The following is a 26544-nucleotide window of genomic DNA, read 5'->3' on the forward strand; positions in this document are numbered from 1 at the left end:
TTCTTACCTCTAACCAGCTTTATCCAAATAGATCTAAATCTTTCTTCAGAAACACAAAATTGGCACTTCTGCTGATAGACAAAAAACTTGAGCTAAGTATTGAAGGATCTAAGATGGAATCCTTATGGCTCAATCGTAGAATAGTATATAAAGGGAAAAGTCTAAATCTTGATACCTGGATCGCCAAAGGTATCTTTTTCCCTTATCAATTAGAACATGCTTCGTATCCAATTACATTTGCGGACCTTCAAACCAGTTATAACTTAGACACCATTGAATTTTATAATTTTTTAAAAGTAAGAGTGGCATTAACTAAAGCCAAATTACATAATGCGCTACCGTCCCTACCAATGTTTGTGACACAGATTAATAAATTGGGCCACCAGGTTGCTCATATTTATAAACCTCTTCGCCCCAAAAATGCGTGCTGTACGTAGTCCTGTAACAAATGAGGAGTCCCTCTGTTAATATACTGTTTTAAAATGTCAATTTACTAATCCAGTGCTACCCCTATCTACGTACAACTAAACAATGCATGTCCGCAAACTGCTCGAACATACGTTTTCATTCATTTTCAGAGGCATGAAGTGCCTTACTTTGAGTCTGAAAAAATACATATATGGGTCTGAGTAAACTACCTTCGACCTCGAAGTGTGCCAAGTTTACGCTTAGAAAATCAAAATCTGCAATACCTTGAAAGTTCTCATCCAACGCAGACCATGACTTACCCAGCATGCAATATCGTGAACGTGTGCTGTAGCGTCTAATAACGTGGCCTCGTCAATGTTGCCAGATTGGGCTATTTCCCGCACAATTGGGTGAAATTTTTCCCAGTTGTGCGGGAAAAACCCATGCCTGGCAGGGGTGCTACTATTTGGGCTAGTATTAAGTCTGTGTGTACAATTTACTGGCTTGGGCGGGCGCCAACCACGATGAGTGCTTGGCGTCCGCATATCACAGTGGCGCAGAAGGTCTGTTGGCAAATGAGCGCGCAGCGCGCGCTAACATCAGTGCAAATCATTGGAGGAGGACCCACCAGAGTTTGCCTGTGCGAAAATGACCCCACCCACCCTCTACCCTCAATCAAGAGGCTGCAGGCAGTCTCGGCGCATGCAGCGCACTCAGCAGGGTAACTACTGGCGTCCGGATTGCACAACCATGTCAGTCATACTGTCACTGTCTCGTCGTCATGGAAAAGACTGAGACAAAGTGAGTGACTGAGTGTGACCACCAATGCCGCAACGGACTTCAAGAATCCCACTCCAGACAGGGGCAAGCCTGTGACTTCACTCCGAGTCCTCATTGCTGCCATAAGTGTCCCGCTATGAAATGCCACGCTCGCCAGCTTTGAATTGCAGCAAATAGTAAGTGAAGTAATATATTCTCTGCTTTTGTTTTGTACATCAGTCACTGTTATGCGGCCAGTAATTGTTGTCAGGGCAAGCTCCTTTCAGTGTTCTTATGACTGCACGTGTCTAACACCAGACAGGATCAGGCATTTTTTTTTTTTTTTTTTTTTTAACAAGTCCTGCCGGGTCCTAGGATGTCATTGCTGCGATCCTTTTAGGGTGGGCATAGGCAAAATAAACTAATCGACTTGGTTCCTATCACGGTGCGGCTGTTTTTAAAAGACACACATAGCGCACTGTGTAAACTTAAGTTCTACTGCTGCTAGCATTTGCCCTTTGTGACCCAGTCATGGTCTGGCAATTTTACACTGTCAGTACAATTTCTCGGTGGTTCTGAAAGCAGCAGTGGTGATCACAAGTGTAAAATAATGTAGGATTAGATTGTGGGTATACAATCGTTTGTCAGTAGGATCAGGTGATTTGCATCAGTTTCATTTTCTTTTCATAGCTTGTCCTTGCTTAAATGAGTGTCATTGCAAAAAAGTGTCACTCTTGGTGTCATACATTTAGCAGTTGAATGTCATAAGTACTCTGAAACCTTGAAAATGTCACACATAAGCACTCTTAAAACGTGGCAACTATGCAGTATGTTTTCATGTTGAATAGTGCCCTTCCATTTCTGGTGCTTTGCAATAGTTTTAAGATCTTCCTAGAGTTTCTCGTTGCTGAAATGGCTGTAATTTGTTATATATGTTTCCCTCATCTTCGTTGCTTGATTTTTGCTCGCGAGAAAGTGTCACTCTTAGTCGTTGAATGTCACTCATAATTACACTGAAATTATGAAAATGTAACACATAAGCAATCTGAAACCTTGGCAGCTATGCACTGTCACTTTTCTCTCGGGTCTCAGACTGTCAGACCCGGCCTGGTGGTGCAGCCCTGTGCTGCTGTGGCCGTCGACTCGTGGGGCCTGGCCGCAGCATGTAGAAGCAAGCACAAATTGAAGTAAGTTCATTTATAGTAAGAGTAGGAATGAGTGCTATATGATAAGTAAAGCACTCTGAATCAGATGTTCTGTATAGACTTGTTATCTTTCATGTGAACATCTGCTGTTGTAAAGTGTTCTGATAACTTTGGATCTAGCTATTGCTATATAATCTCAAATAAATAAGTGGAGGTTGCTGTGCTACTGTCTGTGTGTTACCTGTCCTGTGTGAGGGAAGCACACATTGCTGCTGCCTCCAACACATGGCTGTGGCTGTAACGCCACATCCTCTCCCATAGGTGGTACTATTATTCAATTTAGGCAGAAGACTGTACATTTTGGAAGCTAAAACATCTACTATTATACGTAATTACCTCTTAAAGTACCCCCCCAAACAAAATACAAGTTAAAGGAGTCATTATTTTAACATGGGTTTGTCTCTGAATCTCCCTCTTATTTGTTTCCAAATGTTGACAAATATGCTGTGGATGAAATAGAAGTGGAGGTTGTCAGACTCCATTCGGGAAGGAGGGAGGGGGCTTGAGGGCTATGGGGTAAACGGGGGCTACTAGGCATTACCTTTGGGAGTTGCTTAAAATACAAATTAGAGGGAGCAGTAATTAGCACATAATACTATTTCTGTCTTTCTCAATCTCTGTGTTTTCTACTATTGTAGCTTTAGCAGTGCCTGTTACAAGTTGCAATGTCACAGTGGTGACGGGTCATGAAAATGAGTAGCATTAACACAGGTGCCCAGTTAACCCCCTTCCACTATCTGTATATTTAATAGAATTTAGATTCATCCCTTAAGTGGTTTCTGATGACTATTTCTGCATAATTTGAGAGTTGCAAGTTTGGGCTGGTTTTTGGGCTGAAACTGGTCTGGTTGGGCTTATTTTGGGCTTATATTTGAGCGGCTTTGGGCTTGGGACGGGTCTAAAAATCTGGCAACACTGGGCTTCGTTCATGAAACTGAAAGACAGACTTGAAACCAGATTGAAACGCAAGTAGAATCTTGCGGTGCCCTATCTATATTGCACTTCATCAAATCGGGTTTTCTGTGGTAAATCTTTATAGGAGTGATAGAGAGACCTAGTGCGTTCCCCTCTGAGGTTCCCAGGATTATTAGATTCTCCCTCTTGTGTCACCTCTGCTCCTGTGGCATCTATGCACGCCTTCGGTCTGTTAGTACGTAATCTGGAGATTTCCACAAATACTTCTAGCCTCTTAACTAGAGGTGAGCGAGCTACTTAAGGCTCGAGCTAGATACCTGGCTCACAGAGGCCTGACTCTACTGCATTTAGTAAGATTGTGTGGGCCATACCACTCAAGTGTATACTGCAACACTGCATTTCCTACTAAAGCTATCAAAGACTTTTTAAAGGTCCAGCCAGCGCTGGGACGCCCCGGTGTTGGGGCAGCCATGTGCTATACAAAAATAGCTAACATAACATTTCAATAACAGCAGAGTTTTGGTATACCGATGTGCCCATCTCTAGGCATGAAATAGTACCTTAAAATTTGGTGATACGTTGCATCCCAGGACAAATCCAGTCAGGGTGTATGGCTTATGGTAATGGAGCCAGTAAACAATTAGCCAGCACCTTGTCAATTTTATAATCGATGTTAAACATTAACAGGGGTCTAAAGGACACATCTAAATTATTTTTGTATGCATTGGTATCGAGACAGTTAATGTTCCCCATGTCAAGTCCTGAAGCTCCCTTTTTCTGCATATCCGTCAATCGGGGGGCCAAAAAACGCTCATAAGTCACATAGAACTCTACCTGTGGCCAGTCTGAATCCAGGGTTTTCCGCTTGTTAATTTTGGAGACTACTCTTCTGACTTGTATGGTCAGTGGGTTTCCAGGGTTCGGCTTGTTAGGAAGTGTGGATGTCAGACCTTCATCTGTAATGTACCCATCAATCACAGAGTCAGTCGCTTCCACTCTACACTACTTTACACACCTCATAAGGTCAGGGCATCAGTGGCGGTCCCGCTGTTCTGGGCAAAGTAGTGGCTTATCTCTTGTCCGATTGTGTCCCTAAGTACTGGCTCTTGTAACGCAGCAGTTGACAGTGGCAAGACAGGGACACTTATTCTATGCTTAACCAAGGACACTCTTATCATTAATGGGTTATAGGTGAAGATGGTTCTCCACAAATATTCACCAGCACTATCTTTGTGAGGAACAACATTTTTTGTCCAGACATTTGTGCAGGTTATGGACATGGGAATACAATGAGATTTCCTACTATTGTGGTTCTAAGAACTTGAGATGTGCTTGCTTCGGGAGAAGATTTTTAGGGGAAGGCCTGTCCATGTTCACATCTAACACACCATTGTAGTTCTACTTCAAGCATCATTTTCAGATGAGGAAGTTTAACAATAGTACATGACGGTGTTTGGAACCGAGCCTGATGTGTGCTGGGGCTTAAACACTTGTCAATAAAACATCTTCCTGTCCATCATGCCCCAGCTATGTCATAACATCTCTTGCGGTCCATGTATGTCACACAAGGCTCAAAGGGTTCTCCCGGTCTTACCTAGATCAGTGCACGCCCCTAGCAAAACCCTAAGAAGTCTTGGCAAACACATGCCCCCACTACCTCTTGTGCAATTTGATACTTCCCTCCTATGTAGGGTGTGTTTCCTGTAGGAAGGTTATCTGCACTATATGCCTCTTCAGTTGGGTGTGGGCTTAATAACACTTGGGAATATTCATTCTACTGACATTCCAGGTTATTTAGTTATGGTGAAGGCATCGTCTTGATCATTCAGATGTAGTCTACTGCTCATGTGGGGCAAGAGAATCCATGATAGATTGTGTTTGATTAGCCTCGATGCTCTTCTGCATACGCTGCCTTAATATTAGTGCAGATCAATGAGGCTGGCACTGTCAGAGTCATGGGTTTTTGCAGGCCTGGCATTGATGAGCATGCAGTTTAGTTTTAAGTGTAGTCTGATAACTAAGTGAGCACTGGATGTGTTTGGGGTTGTTTGGATAATGCGTTTTTCAGAAGTGTGTTTGGTTTGTGGTAAGTGGTTTATGACCTTGTTAGAATGCACGTTTTGAGTGAAGAATAGTCCTTGCCAGGGTTGGGGACATTTTTAGTGAATGATCAGTAAGATCAATTTGTTTGCAGTTTTAGTTTTTTGAGTGCTTAATTAAGGTAGCCGTGATATACCGGATTATCTAGCTTGTTGTGCTTGTACATTATATGGAGGTATGACATTACCACTGTGTTTTGTTAGTTCCCTGACACGTTGTTTAAAGAGAGGGCTGCATCTGTTGTCTAGTTTGTTGTATCTATAAGTAGGTCAGTGAAGGAAATGTAAGCATGGGGCGGGGGTACGAATGCCCTTTGGAGCAGGAGAACATTATAAGATGGCCACCTTGTAAATTAAGCTTGTGTATTAAGCAGAACATGCTTCTGTCTAGCTAAAGTTGCAGTGCCTGTTACCCAGTGAAGTTATGCTGCTTTAACTGGGCAGGTGCAAGGGGCAATAAACAGAAAAAGGTGATTTAAAAAGAAAAATGCAAAGAGTTTAGAATAGACTTGTCGGGGTTCTGTATATGTCCTTAAAGTTTCTGTGTAATAAAAATAAACTGCAGTTCACCACCTGAGTGAGCATTGTTGAGCCAAGTAAGCTCCAATGCTGGATTTGAGTGCTAATTGTGTTAAGTGGATCCCTGATTGTTCCTTTCTCTCTTTCCAGGAATATAAACTGCTTTTCGAAGGCGCTGGCAGCAATCCAGGTGACAAAACCCTTGAAGACCGATTCTTTGAACATGAGGTAAGAGCGTACTACAGATAGACTTCTAACTCTTGAGTATTAATTACCCTTCTAGTCCCCATGGTCTCAAAACAACTATGCCAATTCTGGGAAAGGAGTTTGCATGTGGCAAACACCAGGAGAATGTTTGCTTGTTCAGCCAGTATTATTGTTGAATATTAATTAGAGAATTATGATTAAAGGCAACAGATAATCCAGAGAAGAGCATGCAGAAATGTGATGGGTGCCAACATGTACAACAATAGTTCGTCTGGAGTTTGCATATTGCATGAGGTATGCTAAAGATTTGGTTATGTCGAAGATAGAAATTAGTGTAGCATACAGAGTTGATACTTGGCTGAAAAGAAGCAATGTAATAGACGATCCACTACGCAAAATGCTGAGCGTGAAAGAGTTGGCACCAGTGGTGGGACGGTTTAATGGGCCCATAGGCGCAACGATGAAAAGGCGCTAGAGGCGGCAGCTGCGTGGGAGGTGCTAGTGCAGGCACTGCAAGATTATGAGCCAGGCGCGGAGGGAGATGACCGCCCCGGGGTTGAGGGGGTGCCCCCGGAGCAAACTGGGAACATCACATAACTCGACACATTGGTATTCCTTGGGCTGTACGACCTTAGAGGGCAGAGATGGCCGCATGCGTTGGTGAGGAGGACTGAGGGAGGGGGAGGGAATTTAGAAGTTTCGTGGGGGTTAAGGGTAGAGGTTTTGTTATGTAGCTTATTGGTCTATGCGTTGAATAGATCGGGAGGGACTTTTATAGCCCTGCTTGAGGTATTGTATAATGGGCGGGGGGGCTTGTGCTTCATTTGTAGAACGTACGGTGAAACAAATTGTGCAAGGTTTTATATGTGGTTGTGTAAAAAAACCAATAAACTATGTTTAAAAAAAAAAAAAAAACTGTGGTGGGACGGTTTTTAGAATCACTTTCACATAAAAGAGCAGAAAAGTAACTTTCAGAAGGCTAAATGAGTCGATACAGCAATTGCTCCCAGGAGATAAACTATGGATCACACACATTTTTCATGAAGTGGAAGAGGTGTGGCGCAGTGGCCAGGGTCCCTGACTCCGGACTACGGGGTTCACGGTTCGGTCCCCGGCGGCAGGTTAGCCCAGCACCATGTGACTCTGGACAATAGCTCGCTTAATCTTCCCGAGGGCCCCCAGCGCCAGGACACCACTTCAGAGGTACCTGTGCGCTTTACAAATACTGGTATTTCATTTCATGTCATTGAGTTTTTTCGACTAGGTGACGACAGAATTTGAATCACTTAAAGTTCCTTAAACAGTTACATTGGACTGAAGACTTCTGAAGCAAGCATTAGCAAAACCAATAGATCACTCCTTTGCTACTGGGCACCAACTTATTGGCTGTGTAAGCATGTTTTTTCCCCCAGATAAATACCAAGCATGCACAGTAGCGATCTGTGAAAAACAAAAGAAAATACATTAACAAAGCTTAGTGGTTGGCATCCGGTAGGAAAGGCAAGACCAATTGTTTTTCCAATGCTTTGTTTCATTTATGGTTCTAAAATGGTTATCAGCCATTTTGAAATAGGGAATCAAAAATGGAAAATTAAAAATAGCAATATGGCTGCTGCTGTTTTACGACTGAGGCAATCACACGCCATCTAGGAATATTTTTTCACACAACGAAGATGGCCACAGGGTATACATGCATGTGCCTACATCGTGGCGTACCAACAGCCTTTTTTAATTCACCATTCTAGTATGAATGATGGGTATTTTTTAATGCTAAATTCGAAATATATGTATATTAATGTGTTTATTTATATATATGTGTGTGTGTATATATGTATATATATATTACCTACTGGCAGTAGCTGGTAGGTTAGTTATGGTAAGGACCATGTTTCCATAGGAAAAGCGTTTGTTGACTTGCTTATAACTCCGACGGCATTTGACGAATCTTCACAAAATTATCCCCCAAAATTGTCAAGTTAGGTCTTGTTGTACATGGAAAGTTTCAGGCTGATTCGTCAAGCGGGAGTCGAGAAAAATGGAGGGAAAAAAGTGTATTTTTCCATAATAATTCCCATAGACTCTTTGAGCATGACTTCATTGGTGAAAATCCATTCAGTAGTTTCAAGGTATTAAAGGAAATCCAAATTTGTATATCTGTGGCCGCGATGCCTTCGAATATAGAGGAGCTCGTGCAGAGATCTGCAGAGCTCTGATTGGCTGCGAACACTTGAACGAGGAAGTGTTGACATCCATCTTGGGACTCTGCTTCAGTCGAGTCCTAAAAAAAGCACAAAAAGAAAATGGGGTAAGGTAAGAAAACCCTAACCCCTAGCCTTGGTCCTGGGATCCCAATAGGGGACCTTCAAGGGCAAAAAGGCATTTTGTTTGCCGCAAAACCACTCAAAATTTGCAAAGTCGTGCCAATTAAAAAAAAATGAAAAAAGCAGTCTCCCACATGTTTTCTGCTTATAGTGTATTTTATTTCCCCTCCTTGGTTTTTACAACATAGTACAATTATTTCAGTCCTGTGTTGGCCCCCGCCCTGGTATACATACGTACACACCTCAGCTGCTTGGGGAGGTTTATGACAAGATTTCATGGACTTCTGAATCACGGTCTCCTCCAATGTTTTTGTTTCAACTGCAACTGTGGTTCACAGTCGAGCATTCACTGTTTACTGGGATGCAGACTATAGTTACTCTCAGGGCCTCTCATGTATCAAATCGTTAATTTGTAAATCATTCATTCGCGAACAGCTTCCTATTTGCCCGAATGGGTATTCAGTTATCTTTCCACATGCACATTACCTAGCGAACATGATTAACAATAGGGTGGTCCATGGCGGAGTCACCCCCATACAGACACTTGCGGCCGCAGGTTCGAAACCGACCAGTCTGTCATCATTCACGGATCAAACAATAAACACAAAATGTCAGTGTATTCACGCACAGCCTTTCATCCTTCATGAGTCAGACTAAACACAGTGTCATTGTATAGTAATTCTCTCCACAGCAGGAAATCATGCCTGTCCCTATAAATACATCTGCATCCACAGGGGTTGCTCATGGCGAGGGGCCGCACTCGCCCACGCTCTCTGTGTATATCATGTGACAACGACAAGGACACCTGGCTGTTCACTGTAGTTTGCAATAACCAGGCAGTACATGCACAAGGGACCTAAGTTTAGCTCTTACATGTTTCCAGCACTTACCCTGCGGCACTTTATACAGATACGTCTGTATCGAATATAGTGCTTACTTTGGTTCTGAGTACATAAATAACTTGAGCAAGAGGATAAACGGGCGAGGGACAGTTAATAGGGAACATAGTGGTTTTTTGTACATTTCTAGTTAAAGCAGGCGCTGTGCGACAAAAACACTAGTATGACTGCACTGTTTCGCTTTCGGTAAGTGTTGCTCAGGGGCGGCTCCCGTCGCCCGACTGCTCTCAGAGCAGTGGAAACGGAAAAATAAAATGATAATATCAAGGGTATTATTTTATTTTTTGTTTCTGCGGGTCTGGGTTAGAGCGGGCGGGTGGCTCATGGAGGAGGAGTGGACTGTGCACACTAAGTGTGCAGGACTGCTTGGCCGGCCGTCTCGGGCAAAGAGGGAGAAGAGACGGAGGCGGCCGCAGCACGAGGTAGTGTTTTCTTTTTTGTTCTTAAATATTTTGCCCCCGCCCATTCCCCCAGCCCCTGTTCCCTGCCAGCCGCCACTGGTGTTTCTAAGCGCTTTTCTCACACCAACGGTTAAGTATTTTCTTCCTGCAAGGCTGACTTAGTATTTAGTCTTCCAAATGTGGACATATTAAATAATATATTGGTTAATGGTATCACCTGTGGATTTAAGTGATTTAAAATTGCAAACAGCTCTAACAAATGCAGTGTAAAGCAAAGTGTAAGTTTAAAGACAGTCAATAGACGAGCAAGTACTTGGATGAACGTATGCAGAGGCGCAACTAGAGCCAAATTTCGGGGGTGGGGGTAATTCTTCCAGCAGTAGGCAGAGTGGAGACACAGGGGCTCTAAGAAGGGGTGAAAAAACAATGGGGGGGACTGAAGCCCTTTGAGCCAATGGGCATTGCGCGCCTGAACATATGAATCGACCTACGAATGAGACTGGATGCCTATCTGCTGTAATCTACGAGAAGCGTATCTGTTCGAAATATATATCAGCAGACGGGTAGCTCCATACAGGAGGCAGCCAACACACGAGTGGCCGCACATGGTGCTACATTTGTGAAAAGATTGGCTAGCGAGTGACTCTTGGATGAATGCAGCCACGTCCAATTATATTTTAGAATGCTAAAAGGATAAAATGGGAACCAATTTAACAAACACATTAATGGGTACATGAAACATTTTATATATACTTTGACCTTTGGGAGGATTGAAAGGGAAATGTGCCATCAAATAGACAGGGGAGTGCCTCACAAATATGTGAATTCCTAAAAAAAAATATTTAAACATGTGAAAGATTCTTGTAATTGCCACGTGGAATCCGTGAAAGCCCAAGACTGGGGCCTGCTTCCAGGTGCTAAAAACAGACCTTATAGATTAAACACAATATTTTATATGGAGAGACCAGATTCATGCTGTGGAAAAATGATGCTCCCGAGTCCTGTGCAGACTCTGATGTAGGGTGGCATTCTACAATTTTAGCTTTGCCCTCACACTGCACCTTGCCCCGTCGTGAATGTATTCACAGCCAGTTATATTATAGAATGTCAAATGGATAAAAGGGAATCGAGGTCATTAACACGTGTATAAGAGTCCGGAAAATATATATACTCTAATACATGGGAGGACTGAACTTGAAATATGCCCCAAATGCACAGGGCAATGCCTCACGGTTGTGTGAATTCCTCAAAACAACAATGTGATGTGTATCTTCCATTGGAGACGTGGAACCAATGAAACCTCCAGTCTATGGTCTGCTTCCAGGCGCTGCATGTGCTGAGAGAATTTCAAATTACTTATTTCGCACAACGCCTACCATTGGGCTGTATTACAGAAGGTGCCCCTAGGGTGAAACGGGCGTTTGCGCCCACTTTGGTGCCCCTGGGGCACTTTGGTATTACAGAAGGAAACGCAGATCCATGTGCAACCCCTTCTGTAATACCGATAGTGCTGGTACACATAAAGCACCTGCGCTATCTTCAGAGGGCATTCCCTCATTTGCATGGGATTGTGCCCCATTTAAATTAGGGAATCCCTTTGCCTCTGTGCCTGCGCTGTATTACAGACATGGGCGCTGAAGCAAAAAAGCTCTCAAGAGGCACACTGAAGGTGCGCCAACTAGAAGGTGGCGTACTGTCAGTGCGCCCCCTGATTGGCAGGAGGAAAGGGGGTCCCATGAACCCCCCAGATATCCCCTTGCAGGCGGGTGTAGTCCGTGACTGCACCCGCCTGCAAGGGGATCTCTAATCTCCTTTAAAAAAGCAGGCGGGTTGCCGCCTGCACGGTGAAAACACGGAGTGGTTCTTTCAAGCAGCGGCTCAATTTTTCACATGAATGGGCGGCCCCAGGGCAGCAAGAGTTTGAGGCTGCTTTGTGGGCAGCACATTCCATGTAATAGGTTGCATTTTCCCTGTTTGTGCCCAGTGCACATGTTTTAAAGTGTGCCAGGTCCAAACAGGCAAAGTGCGCCCTTTACATAAGAATGCCTCTGAACTAATTTTCAAAACAGTACTATGCACTCTGGAAAATGACACCCACCCCCTTCACGCCTCTGCACCCCTGGTCTGTTCTTTCCCTTTGCCTGTGTGGTTTATTGTAATCTAATTAGCTTAAATGTGCTCACTCTTTGGGTCAACCTAAAAAACCCAAATCTAATTAATACATAATTACACAAGTTGAGGAGCACAAAGTTTAGAAAGTCTAAAAAACAATGTAAAAAAAAATCTAAATTGGGGGGCGGGGGGGGGTATTATCTGAGTGTGGAAAATATCTGGGTATTGTACTTGAAGTAGTGGTCTTGCTGTCATATGTTTTGTCAAAAACACTATGTAAGTTTGGAGAGTTTAAAAAAAACAAAAAACGTGCGTCTCAACTTGTGTAGTACAATATTCAGTATAGTCATGCATGCCTGTTTAAAGTGCCACAGCGTAAGTGTCACAAACATATATGTGTTAAACTGATGCCCCTTGACCCGGCACTGCTTCGTTATCGCGAACTGCTATGCAATCCACTTGTCAGTGTTGTCATGACATGATATATGCAGTCAGAGAGTGACAGCACTGCCCCATTCGTCATGCATTCTTTAGGTCGTGGTTTTGACGCTTAAAGGCCATTCACTGGTTTTATTTCCCATAGGGGTTCAGGGGACCTACATCCATAATAATGTTCATATCACAGCGCTACCCACACTCACTTTGTTCTACCACACCCTACAAATATTGGCAAGGCCATCATCGTCAATTCCTGAACAGAAGGATACATGATTTTTCCAGTTCAGTCACATTTCAAAACACGGGATGCTTCGAACAGCCCAAAATATATTGAAGGAGATGTGCTGCCAATAATTTAAAAGTCATTGGGTTATGGTTGGGAGCACAGGTGGGCTCAAACTCATTTTGACTATTATTTTAAAGTTCTTGGTAATGGCAGGACTGTACGAAACACTATGTTAGTAGCAGTATCACAGTTCTTATTATTAACGGATCATTGATGGGAAGTCACATCCTCCATAAAGAAGGCCATTTAACTGGCTGAGAAGCTGCCTTGCATAGGCTTTGACAGTGCTCCACGTGAACATCAAGCATACCTGCAAGCGCATTCTCACCTGTGCTCGAACAGATGCACGTGCAACCTGCGGGCACAACTGCCCATGCAATGCCATTTCATGTGCCATGTACTACAGAGATACAGGGCACATGAAAGACAGATTGCACATTGAAGCCTAACCCGTGATCAAGGAGTGATTGAACTCCGAAACGCTTTGCGACCTTAATTGCTGCCGTGTGTGAATACAACATACGTTTTCATCACTAAGAGTGCCAGCGCTGTGATTTCTGACCTGGAATTGTGGTTCCTGAGCGAGGTGCAGATTCTGTTGTTGATGTTTGAGCACTACCCCGCTGGCCACTCCTCACGTAAAGAGGCATGAGCTCACGCGATCGTGTTTGTTGGATATATATCTATCTATATCTATATCGCCAGCCATCCATGCAGCCATCCATCCATCCCCCCCAGTAGGTAGTTATAGTGTTTTTATATATATTTTTGTTTTAATTATTTTTTTAAGAAAAGGTTGCCCCCGGACAAAAGTGCACTCATAACAGGTATATCCCTCTTTTTACTCCAGCAGAAACAGCAAGGACTTCAATTTCAAAAGGCAGGCCTTACGCATTTCGAGCGAACACAGTTCTTGTTCACAGGCCGATGTCGAGTGAGGCAAATAAAACGCAAAATTCGCACGTGATGGTGATTAAATGCATTCCACCCCCAATGGGCCTCAGGGTAAATTTTCTCAAGGCCTGCCTTTTGAAATTGAAGTCCTTGCTGTTTCTGCTGGAATAAAAAGAGGGATATACCTGTTTTGAGTGCACTTTTGTCCGGGGGCAACCTTTTTAAAAAAAAACCAAAATATATATATATCTATATATCAAAAATCCAATTTGCGGTAAACTGGCGTCCTGCCAGAACGCTGGTGGTGCTTGAAAAATGGCGCTACCGCTAGTGCCAGTTAAGTACAAAAAGAATTCCCCAACCTCCATGTGATTGAAGATTCAGCACTCGTTTTCATGGGGTTTCTCCCGTTTATTGCCTCTGTTACATCATACACTCGAACATTACAGGGACGCGTTTCAGCAGTCTCTCTGCCTTTCGCAACCTCGAAATGCGTCCCTGTAATGTTCGAGTGTATGATATAACAGAGGCAATAAACGGGAGAAACCCCATGAAAACGAGTGCTGAATCTTCAATCACATGGAGGTTGGGCAAATATATATATATATATATATCGTTTCCAGAGAATTGTTGCGAAATCCCCGCTCTCCTTCCTATCGACGCTGGTGCCAGCCACAGTCGCAACTCTGTTTTTTACGTCTTTGTGTGGATAAAGTCCGAGAATTCCCAGCAAATAATCCAGCGGCACACCCAGGACAAAACAATACGTTTATTTATTGTTTTAAACGAACAGAACTACGCGTTTCGGCGAAGCCTTTGTCAAGTTAGTGACCCGTGCCCCAATTCCCCTAGAAATACAGGTCAAGGTTGATAAACAGTGAGGAAAATTCTATCGCGGTCAAACATTTCATTTATCGTTTTGTCCTGGGTGTGCCGCTGGATTATTTGCTGGGAATTCTCGGACTTTATCCACACAAAGACATATATATATATATATATATATATATATATATATATATATATATATATATATATATATATATATATATATATATATATATATATATATATATATATATATATATATATATATATATATATATATATATATATATATATATATATATATATATATATATAATTATGATCCCGTTCCCCCAAGCAAATTATATATATATATATATATATATATATATATATATATATATATATATATCTATCCTACATCCTACTGGCGGTCGCCAGTAGGTAGTTATAGTTAGGACCTCTTTTCCATAGGAAATCCGCAACATTCTATTTTGAATAACTTTGGCGCCGGTCGACGAATCCTCGCGAATTTCTCAAAATAGGTGGGGCGCTACGCTCCGCTCCTACCCTGAAAGTCTCGGGGGGATTCGTCAAGCGGGGGCTGAGATAAAAGGGGGGTCCCAAAACGCGTTTTTCCCATGCATTTTTCCATAGGACCTTTAGACAGGGCTACAGCCCGAACGGCTGAACAGAATTACTAGAAATTTGGCAGAGAGGTAGTTCTCAGGTCAAGGAAGTGCCTTTTGTAGGTTTGGTGTAAATCTGTTCAGTAGATTCTGAGAAAATAGCCTTTAAATCAATATATATATCTGTGGCAGCTTACGGTGCGCTTACCGTAAGCTTACCGTAAGCTTACCGTACGCGTACGGTGGCGTGCGCGAGCGCGATTCTGATTGGCTGTTACATCTAAGTAAACATTCGAATCGGTCGAAACCAGGAAGCGGCGGCCGCCATTTTCTCTCTCGCACTCTGAGGGGGGGGCTGTAAACAAAGGCAAAAAACATATAAAGGGGCTGTTTAGACAGCGCCCATGCACATAGCCATGTTAGTTGAGTCCTCAAAGATCCCCCAAGGCCAAAAACGGTAAATTTTTATTTTTTGAAAATTTCGCCGATTACGCTTACCGTACGCGTACGGTGCGCTTACGCTAAAAATTTTAATAAAAAAAAAAAACACTCTGTGCATGGCATATTATTGTCATCACTTACAAATTAAATTTAACAGATTACCTATCACAAGGAAGCGCATAATATGTCCTCCATGTGCGCACGGTGCGTAACATGGGCACGCGGTGCGCGTAGCGCACTGCGTGCCCACCTTGCGTGTACGGCACTAACTGCGTAAAGTGGGCGCGCGGTGCGCAAAGCGCACCGCGTGCTCACTGTGCGCGCACGGTGCGCGAAGCGCACCGTGCGCGCACGGAACGAACTGCGTTAAGTGGGCGTGCACGCCACGAATGGCGTAAAGTAACTTAGCATTTAAAAAACCGTACAAATTCACTGAAAAAACCATAGGTTTCACACACGTTATAGTTAGGAATTAGCATTTAAAAAACCATGCAAATTCACTGAAAAAACCATAGGTTTCAGACATGTTATAGTTAGCGGAAATTTTACTGATAAAAAACCAATGAAATTCCCCCGTTATAGTTAGTGCAGGCAACTATAACTCACGCGACCGCAATCTTCTGCTGATGACATATGTGTCTTTATGAAAAAAAAATATTTGTAATATATGTATAGCTAAAAATTTATGGAAGAAGACATGGGCAAATAAGTGTCTAAATACAGTATTAGCATCAGCAGAGGATTGCGGTCGCGTGAGTTATAGTTGCCTGCACTAACTATAACGGGGGAATTTCATTGGTTTTTTATCAGTAAAATTTCCGCTAACTATAACATGTCTGAAACCTATGGTTTTTTCAGTGAATATATATATATATAGATATATATATAGATAGATATATATATATATATATATATATATATATTTCGACAGCTTGTCACTGATACCGTTCCTCCTCCTTACGACGTCGGTGCGAGCAGCGGTAATGACACCCGCTCGTGGTATCCAAAATTTGACATATCCAGGAACTCCAGAATAAGTCAAGCGGCACACCAAGAGGACAGCATAAAGGATTTAATGTGCATACAACGACTCGTTTCGGCACAGCCTTTTTCAAGTTGTTTGACCTGCGCTCAGTTGGCCCTAGAAATACGGGTCGTGGTGCATAGACATAGAAGACACATTAGAAATTCATCTTTTTGAGAGCAAATTCAAGTTTACATTATTAATTCATAATGCCTTTGATTATTACATTGATGACGCTGTAAAAGGATACAAATAAATTAGAAAAATTTGCAATACCAAGACTATCGGCATAGAAAACAGATTTCACTACTCATGATCATACCTGTGTAGTTGTGCTTTGGCCCCAGATATAGAAAGCGGACAATCAACACAGTTCTGCCATATTACGCATTAGAACATACCAATTCAATCAAGTATACATTTTAATTTTATACATTTCAATCTGGTCGGCAATAGCGCATGAAGCAGCCTTCAAATATTCCTAATAAATCTGTGATAAATGTATCGTCCAGGTTGTTAACAAAAGAGGAAGAGACTCTGCTACAATTAGGATTATCATTCTGCCCCACCTATAATATGGACTTTGTCTCTACACGTATTGACCTATTTTTGTATATCCGCAAGTGAAAATTTATGAAGATTTTCAAGATGGCTATTGGATCAAAAACCACCAAATCAATTTATCCCGTAGCTGAAGAGATATCTGATTTATGTATTGAAGATGCAGACTTAATTTTGGATCTAACAGAATGGAAGAAAATGTGTCTGATCTAACTGTAAAAGAAAAAAGGAAAATGCTAATTGAACTGGGATTCAGACCCGATGCCTCCTGTCAGAGTGGACTTAGACCAAGATTCACTTTCAATCCAAATGTCCCACATGACAACATAGAAGCTTTCAATGCCATCATGATCCATGAAATAAATAAACTGAGAGATCAACATCCCAAATCACGATGGGATAACCTAACAAAATCACAACGAGTAGCCTTGGATGCACTGTCTAAAGATCAAAGCGTAATTGTAAAACCATCAGACAAGGGTGGAAATGTGATTGTTCTGGATGTTTAACAATATGATCAGGAGGCCCTACGGCTGCTACAAGATGCGACCTGTTATGAAGAGATTGGATGCGATGTGTATAGACTTTCTGTCACTAAATATCGTGACTTATTTAAAGATTGGTGGGTGGAGGGCATGTTGGATAGAAATGAATGCCAATTTTTGAAAACAGATAATCCACGAATACCTTGTTTTTATTTATTGCCCAAGGTTCATAAACACCCCACTAGACCACCAGGGGAGGCCTATAGTATCCTCCAACGTAGGCCTGTTGGAGAATACATCGATTTTTCTTGATCTGTTCCTAGCACCCTTTGTTGTAAAACTAAGATCCTATTGTAGGGATAGTACGGTTTTTTAAACGCATACACGATGTCATGTGGGAGGATACCTAGCACATGATCGCGTTGGATGTTTGTTCACTATACACATCTATAGATCAACAGCAAGGGGTCGATGCATGCATGCATTTCTTCCGTGAGCGACACATCTCATTTTGGGAACATACACAGATGCTGAAAACGATGATGCTCTACTGCCTGAAGGAGAATATTTTTCTCTACAAAAAAACATTGCACCGACAAAAATCAGGTACGGCGATGGGCACCTGTTTCGCCCCCAGCCTAGCTAATCTTTTTCTGGGCTGGTGGGAGGAACAGGTGGTTTGGACTGAGATCAATGAGAGATTCACTTAGCACATCCCTATCTGGATCAGGTACATAGATGACTTGTTCCTGAAATGGGATGGGCCAGTGGACCTAGCACAGGAATTCATTGCTGAGTTGAGGAGGAATCAGTTGACTTTACAATTTACTCACAAGATCAGCTCCACATATTGTGAATTCTTGGATGTGGCAGTCAAAGTAGAGAATGGACAAATTGTGACCAGTCCCTTTCGAAAAGATACTGCGGGTAATACACTACTCCACGCTAACAGCAATCACCCTGTTCCTTTACGCAATAGCATCCCTTATGGTGAGTTTCTCTGGGCGCGCAGAAACTGCAACACGGAAGAGGGCTTTGCGAAAGAGCAACAGGTTATGACAGAGGTTTCATCAGCGTGGTTACAAGAATAAAGTCATTGAAGCAGCCATTGATAAAGTTAGTAACATCTCACAGAATGAGGCCTTGTTCTCATTGAAAAAGAAAAATTGAATATAGAAGAAAACAAAACCAAGGCACCCAGACTTATTACCACTTACCCTACCCAGTCGAATGCTCTGAAACAGTGCATGAAACAACATTGGGGTTTGTTAACGACTGATCCTGTAATAGGATCTTTTGTGGGGACAACACCTCTAGTCACCTACAGGAAATCCAAATCATTAAAAGATCATCTTGTCCACAGTTACCATGGAACATTCACTCCTACTACTTGGTTAGGAAGGTCGAAGGGATTCAGAAAATGCAATTCATGTAAGGCCTGCAAGCATAGCCACAATAAAGACAGCTATATGATGAACAAGGGTAGAGTTAAAAAAATCACAAAGCTTATAAGGTGTACCAGTGACTTTGTTATTTATATCCTGGAATGTCCGTGTGGCCTAAGGTACGTAGGCAGCACTAAGCTGCAATTAAAAACTTGTGTCTTGCAGCAAATGAGGGCCATTGCAATTGTTGACCTAAGTTACCCAGTGGCCAGGCATTATCAAGAGAAACACCAGAGTAACTGTGATCTCATTCAATGTTTTGGAATTGACAGAATTCTACCACACCTCCGATCAAGAAAAACATATATATATATATATATATATCTCCTACTGGCCGTCGCCAGTAGGTAGTTATAGTTAGGACCCCTTTTCCATAGGAAAACCTCAACATTCTATTTTGAATAACTTTGGCGCCGGTTGATGAATCCTCGCGAATTTCTCAAAATAGGTGGGGCGCTACGCTCCGATCCTACCCTGAAAGTCTCGGGGGGATTCGTCAAGCGGGGGCTGAGATAAAAGGGGGGTCCCAAAACGCGTTTTTCCCATGCATTTTTCCATAGGACCTTTAGAACGAGCTACAGCCCGAACGGCTGAACAGAATTACTAGAAATTTGGCAGAGAGGTAGTCCCTAGGTCAAGGAAGTGCCTTTTGTAGGTTTGGTGTAAATCTGTTCAGTAGATTCTGAGAAAATAGCCTTTAAATCAATATATATATCTGAGCCCGCTTACGGTACGCTTACCGTACGCTTACCGTAAGCGTACGGTGGCGTGCGCGAGCGCGATTCTGATTGGCTCTTAGATCTTAGTAAACATTCGAATCGGCCGAAACCAGGAAGCGGCGGCCGCCATTTTGTCTCTCGCACTGTGTGTTGTTTATCAAACAAGATGGCCAAAAACATGTTACGGGGCTGTTTTGACAACTACTTCCCACATAGTCATGTTGAGGGAGTCCCCAAACATCCCCCAAGAGCAAAAACGGTTTTATTTTTATTTCGGCAATTTCGCCGAGTACGCTTACCGTACGCTTACCGTAAGCGTACGGTAAAAAAAATAAAATAAAAAAAACACTATCCACACTTACCCCACCCCCTGTGCTTTTGGTGGCCGTAGGCCACCAAATGTACAGGGCTTATTAATAGGTAAAAAAAACTAAATTTTGGCAACATGAAATTATAAAATCGAAATAAAAAAAACACTATCCACATTGACCCCACCCCCTGTGCTTTTGGTGGCCGAAGGCCACCAAATGTACAGGGCTTATTAAAGTTGATAAAAACCGTGCACGGAACGAACTGCGTTAAGTGGGCGCGCACGCCTCGAATGGCGTAAAGTAACTTAGCATTTAAAAAACCGTACAAATTCACTGAAAAAACCATAGGTTTCACACACGTTATAGTTAGGAATTAGCATTTAAAAAACCTTGCAAATTCACTGAAAAAACCATAGGTTTCACACATGTTATAGTTAGCGGAAATTTTACTGATAAAAAAACAGTGAAATTGCCCCGTTATAGTTAGTGCTGGCAACTATAACTCACGCGACCGCAATCTTCTGCTGATGACATATGTGTCTTTATGAAAAAAAAATATTTGTAATATATGTATAGCTAAAAATGTATGGAAGAAGACATGGGCAAATAAGTGTCTAAATACAGTATTAGCATCAGCAGAGGATTGCGGTCGCGTGAGTTATAGTTGCCAGCACTAACTATAACGGGGCAATTTCACTGGTTTTTTATCAGTAAAATTTCCGCTAACTATAACATGTGTGAAACCTATGGTTTTTTCAGTGAATATATATATATATATATATATATATATATATATATATATATTCCTAAGGTTACCACACAGTAGGGAAGCACTCGAACAACAGGTCGGTTCACCTCTTAAACCTTTAATCTTTGGTACAGGCTGGTTCAGCAAGCAAGTAAAATAAAGCAGTTCCAACGCGTCGCCTTACGGGTTTCGAAAATCTCTTTCAGTAGTACCTGCTTAATCTGGCAAAACCAAGGCTGCAGTTTATTCTGTCAAGGTACACCTTGCAGATCAGACTGCTTAAAGGAAAAGTCTCTCTCCGTTGCAAATTGCAGTTCCTTGAAAATGTACCTAAAAGGGTTGAGGAAGGTTTTTTTCCACCCTTTCGGTCATCTCCACCTAAGGAATTTGAGGATGTGTTATCAAAACTAATGTCACTATTTGAAATGTTTCTTGGAGCTATGAAAAATGATTCATCATTACCATCAAAGATTGGCTCAGAATTCCTCATTGAACAAACTGGTTCCTTCCCTGTACTTATTTTGTTTTAAAACCTATCTTCCAGCAAATGGTCGTTGCATAATCAGGGTATGAGGAGTTATCCGATTCTGACCAGACCGCACTAAAAAGATCAGAAAGTGACAGCAACTACATGTAATTCATGGTCTCATCAGATCACGAATGTTTACATCCAAACATTCCATCTTCACATGGATTGTATGAGGCTTTGTGATAAGTTCACAAATAAATCCTTAAAAGGCAAGCAAAAAACTTTTAGACTAGAAGTAAAACATCTACTGTGGTTTTGGTGTTGTCACAACCATTTGCAAAGTTGAATTGCGGGCCCATCCATATTTTTACTGGACACTATTTTCGAGATTCGGACTCCGAGACTGATACTCAAATGGGCCAGATTTATTTTTAGAATCTATTTTTGGTACATATTTCCTACTGTGATAGAAAGGCCCGCCTAGAACTTTTCTTTTGAATCTTAACCTGGTCCATCTGTGTTCATAAGCGCTGGTGGTGGAAGCCATTTTTGTCATGCATGCTAGCTAGTGATTGCTAACCATTGCTGATCCCATCAAAACAAATTATTGCAGTGCGGGTATCCGACCTTTGCAGCAGTTCAAGTTTCCTTGTCAAAAGCCTGTGCTAAAAAAAAAAAAACCTTTGCTCCAAGTTCCAGGCTATCACTCTCTACCCGCCCCTGCATTATAGATATGAGAATCCACAACTGCCAAACCTCCCCTGACTGTTTTAGAAACACGATTCTCCCCCCTCCCTTCCAGTCCCCGAGGCCAAAAGGCTTGGAATGAGCCTTGTTCGAAGTCCTCTCTCACACTATTTTCCTGTTTGCCATGGACTTATGAAAAACTAAGCCTCACCTTGGCTATTTGTTGATATCACCTGTTCCTGTCTACTCCCAGTTCCCATATTCTAGGATAAGGGGCCATTCAATAATCCACCATACTTCCTGCGCCCAGAAGCAAGTCTAGTCTCTGGATACTGAGCGGTATTTCACACCTCCTCAAGACAATCTTTGTCACTTGGGAATCCCAGGAAAGCTGAACTAATTACTGCTAAAGCTTTCAAGTAGCAGTAATGAAGATTTTCTAAAGGTACCTTTTTGCTATATTCAGCAAGAATCTACTATCACCATTGATTAAATACTAAAACAATCTTTGAATGGACATTGTAGTAGTTTCTATGTCTGATTTGAAACAGTAAATAAAATGTTAAAAATATACATTCCTTCTCCATGGGAAGGGAGGATAGAGAGCGCGGCAACAGCCTATAAAACAGAAATAGTACTTTCAAGCCAGTCGCCATATGGACCAGCATAGGGACTAACCTGCCTGAATATGTAGCATGCCCCACTTTTATACATTATACATTGCAAGTGCCTGGATACCCTCTCGGGTGACAAGCTGCGCTTTACAAATAATGATTGAATGAAGCACCTAGCCTTGTCGGTTTTGTTTACCTTTTATGAATAGATTGTTGATTAAAACAATGGTAATGCCCTGCTAATTTTACTGGGTCTCCTAATGTGATATAATTTCTGTGAAATACGGATGTATTTCATGTGTCCATGAGAGGCGTGGATGTATATACTGCTACGTTCTGATAGTTACTTCTACCCACAGATTTCTCACCTTTTGAATATGAATATATCCAGGTGCCAGAGTAGATGCAGGTTCTAACAACTGCTCCAGCTCACCAGCAGGTAGCGCCATCAGACTCCTTGGTACTTGGACCAGGGGCCAGCAGCGGTGACCTACACTGCACGAAATTCCCTCTGGAGGCTGAGCCTGCTGATCTTTAGGGATGCGCTGTGGTGCCCCGTGTATGAGTGGTCATGCGGTTCCCAGGTCAGGGACATGACTGTCTCACACTGTGAAGGTGGGGGCAGGCAATGGAGCGATGCACAGCACTGGGTGCAGGGATTGCATGCCAAGAGAGCGACTTGAGGGATGACAGTCTCCGAGGCGGTGGCACTGTTTGAACCAGTTCCTTGCGTCTGTTGCGCCCATACACTGACACCAACTGGGGATATCTTGGTGCCTTGGCCCTAGGATTGATCCTGCGACCCTCACCCAGTGGAGATGGGTGACTCTTCTGGGAACTGCCTCAGCCCATTCCTCTGGGGGCCTTGTGATAAATTGTTTGTAAGCGGACGGGGGGTCCTGCTGCTTTGCTCAGGTGATGGTTCACCAGCCTCCATGAGACTGCCAAGACACAGGATAGGCACGGGCAGAGCAGATGGAAGGAGCTGGTTTGGACCCTAGGGGTTGGGGCTAATCGGGTGCCATTGACCCACACCAACTGGGGCCATCTGCTTCAGCAAAATGATAAAAGTACCTTACTTCACCTTGAGTCTCAAACCTGTGCTTCTCGCAGTAGACTAGCCCATCCCTGTGGTACCATGTTGGTAGCTTGCAACCCGGGCCCTTCCCTCCGAGGACTTCCCAGGAGACTGCTGCCAGCAGAGCTTTGACAATAGCTGTTGGAGACTGCGGGGGAGCCCCACTGCCTGGTTCTGTGCATCACACTTTGACCTGCTGAGAGAGTGACTTATTTGGTGTTGCAGACTCTCGTGCGAAGTGGTGGAAAAATAGAGGAGATCTGCCCAGCCCATCCTGCCGGGCGGAGCCCGTCATAGGGAAAGATAGACCTCAGAGGGGGCCCAACAGACCAAGATGGACCAGTTCAAGCCCCTAGCATTGAGTGCATTGGCAAACCCCCACCACAGGAGCGTGAGGAAACCCTGAGGAAACAGCAGGGCCCAACCTTAATGTGGAATTGGTTCGACTAACACTGCTAACCCTATATACTGATACACTACAGTGTAGTCACCCCGATATGAGTGCATGCTTTCAGTTTTCTCTGCGGAGCCGGAGGGCCCTGGAATGTCCTGCTGAGGTGGATTGACAATGGACAACATGTTCTGAGAAAAAACGTGTGGGTGTGGGCGAATGTGTGGCATGTACTGAGTAGAAGGGGGAGGGCCACTTCCTATTCCCCCGTAGTTTGTTTCTAGTTCTCAAGTTTTTGTGGAGATTTTGATTGACATTGATGTTTGATTGCATGTTTTGATTGTGGTTGAGCATGACTGGAGTGCTTAGGGTGTGTGTGAAGGGCTAGGCAGTGCTCGGGGGCAGCAACTGTAGTTGTGGTCACTTGGTGCAGCTCCCCCCCCCCCCCCCCCCCCAATATTGAGTTTGTGGATTGATTGTAGGTAGTGGGGATTTCTGGGGGACTAGGACTTTATTGTGAAGTAAGAACTTTTATCGAAGTTGGAGTAGCAGGGCTGAGATGCTTGGGGAGAAGCGTGTTGTTCAGTTTTGTTCACCCGGTGGGAGGGAAAGGATCTTTCGTGGTATGTTAGGTTTTGCAGCAGCGATGCGGTATGTGATGGAGGGACGGTGCTGGGGTGGAGGGGACACGGAGTATCATGTGATGCTATGGCTACCCGTTTCAAAGTATAGGATAGGATAGGATAGGATAGTAAGCAGTATAGGATACAAACATATTTCTGCCAGCAGGGCATACATACTGCTCTGTTACAAGAGACACACCTGGTGCAGAAAAATTTGGAGGGGGCAATTATACTCTGCTACATACTCTAATTATGCCAGCAGGGTTTTAATATGGGTCGCCTCTCAGGTCCCTTTCTGGATTCGGAGCTTTAAAGTGGATATTGAGAGTAGATGCCTATTACAGTATGGCCTGCTGGATAAACGAGAGGTGTGCCTGCTGAATGTGTATGTGCCCGATACAGATGATTGGGCATTCTATCTTGACATGGAGCGAGAGCTCCTGTCCTTTTTGGGACCTCCCCTCTTATGGGCTGGGAATTTCAACTGTGTGCTTGACGGTAGTTGGAATACTCTCCCCATTAGACAAGGTACAAAACCTAATATGGTGGCCACGCTGAACGGTGTGATGGGCTGTCTGGATGTCTGGTGGCAGGCTTAGTGGGTCCACTGAATGTCCGGATGGCAGCACTGAGCAGAGCACAAATGACATCGTCATCCAGAGGTGGCTCAAGGCATCTTTGTGCAGTGTCACGATTACTGCATGCTGGTGTTTCAACTAAGAGATTCCCTGGGAGACTCATTCTATCTGTAGTGGGGCACAGGATTCCTGTATGCCTTCCCACCACTACCCCACATTCTCTAAGTTCTGAGGAATGTAAGGAAAGACTGGGCTCAAATTATTTTGATACCTCTAGATTAGGCCAGAAAATTGTTGAACCCTGGAGGGTGAGTCTCAGCTTTTGCCTTTCAGTTAGATGGTCTCTTTCGAGAGGACCTCCTGCCTCAGCAACATGGTATGGGCCTACATCCGAGTCTCCACAACCTACAGGGCCCATACATTGATATTGAGCTGCTGCAACTGAACTGTTTCAATTAAGCTGTTGAAGTAGTGGATATTAATCTTGCGGTCAGGTGCCCATCTACCAAATCTGTATGTTTGGGTTGTTGGGTGAAGTTTGTGGCCTCTGGGGAGGAGGGGGGGCCTGACAAGTTGATCTTCCACGAGCCAAGTTATCTGATAATTTGTTGTTTTTGGTATCTCTGGCCCAGCTAAGCTTTACAGTGAACACCCTTGTTTGTCAGTCCTTTTGGCTGTTCTACGTTTTTCTGATCCACCGCCATTATTCAAGTTGCCAGCTCAGATGCACTTTCGACCGCCATTATTCAAGTTGCCAGCTCAGATGCACATTCAACCGCCCTTATTCAAGTTGCCAGCTCAGATGCACTTTCAACCGCCATTTTTCAAGTTGCCAGTTCGGATGCATTTTCAAAAATTTCACTTTCTAAAAAAATTCACATACATGTTTCTATCAACAAGTTTTATTATGTCTCAATGGGACCTTCATTTGGTCCTTACGTTCCTGATGTTGACTTCTTTCAAGCCCTTGGACAGATGTTCTCTCTGACTAACTATAACAAGCATTTGCAATGTAATAGGTCTCGCATTTGTGACAGTTAAGAGCTATTGGCATTGTAAATTGCATTGTTTTTTACTTTTTTTTTTTTTATTTGCCGGTAAATCAGCTGAGTTTAAGATATTCATGCTCAGTTGGAGGTGAACCGTGTGCGCCTGAATGAATGGAGTTCTGCTTTATTGCAACCCGATAAAATTACTTTTTGGCATTAAGAAGTGTTTGAACAATTTGAACACATTTCACCAAACCTCAACGCACTCAACTGGCTTCCCATGGAAGGTAGATGTATTTACAAACTGGCCTGCATCACACACAAGGCCCTTCACACCCAATCCCCCAACTACCTAAACTGGAAACTGGTAAAAGCAGGAAAATCCAGAACTCTGAGAAGCACCAACTCACTTCTGCTCATCCCTCCGAAACTGAAAAAGAAAATTACCCAGTGCCGGTCCTTCTCTGGCAACGTACCCAGGATGT

General features: G+C 43.2%; 1 protein-coding gene across 1 annotated transcript in view; it reads left to right on the forward strand.

Moving 5' to 3' along the window:
- Positions 1-26544, forward strand: part of ATP6V0D1 (ATPase H+ transporting V0 subunit d1) — a 217438-nt gene that overhangs the window by 175009 nt on the left and 15885 nt on the right. The window contains exon 7 of the mRNA XM_085638876.1: positions 6056-6133. Within this exon, the coding sequence (XP_085495002.1) occupies positions 6056-6133 (78 nt within the window). The remainder of the gene's footprint in view (positions 1-6055; positions 6134-26544) is intronic.

The sequence above is a fragment of the Triturus cristatus genome, chromosome 12, assembly GCF_964204655.1.
Source record: "Triturus cristatus chromosome 12, aTriCri1.1, whole genome shotgun sequence".
In the NCBI taxonomy this organism is placed as follows: domain Eukaryota; kingdom Metazoa; phylum Chordata; class Amphibia; order Caudata; family Salamandridae; genus Triturus; species Triturus cristatus.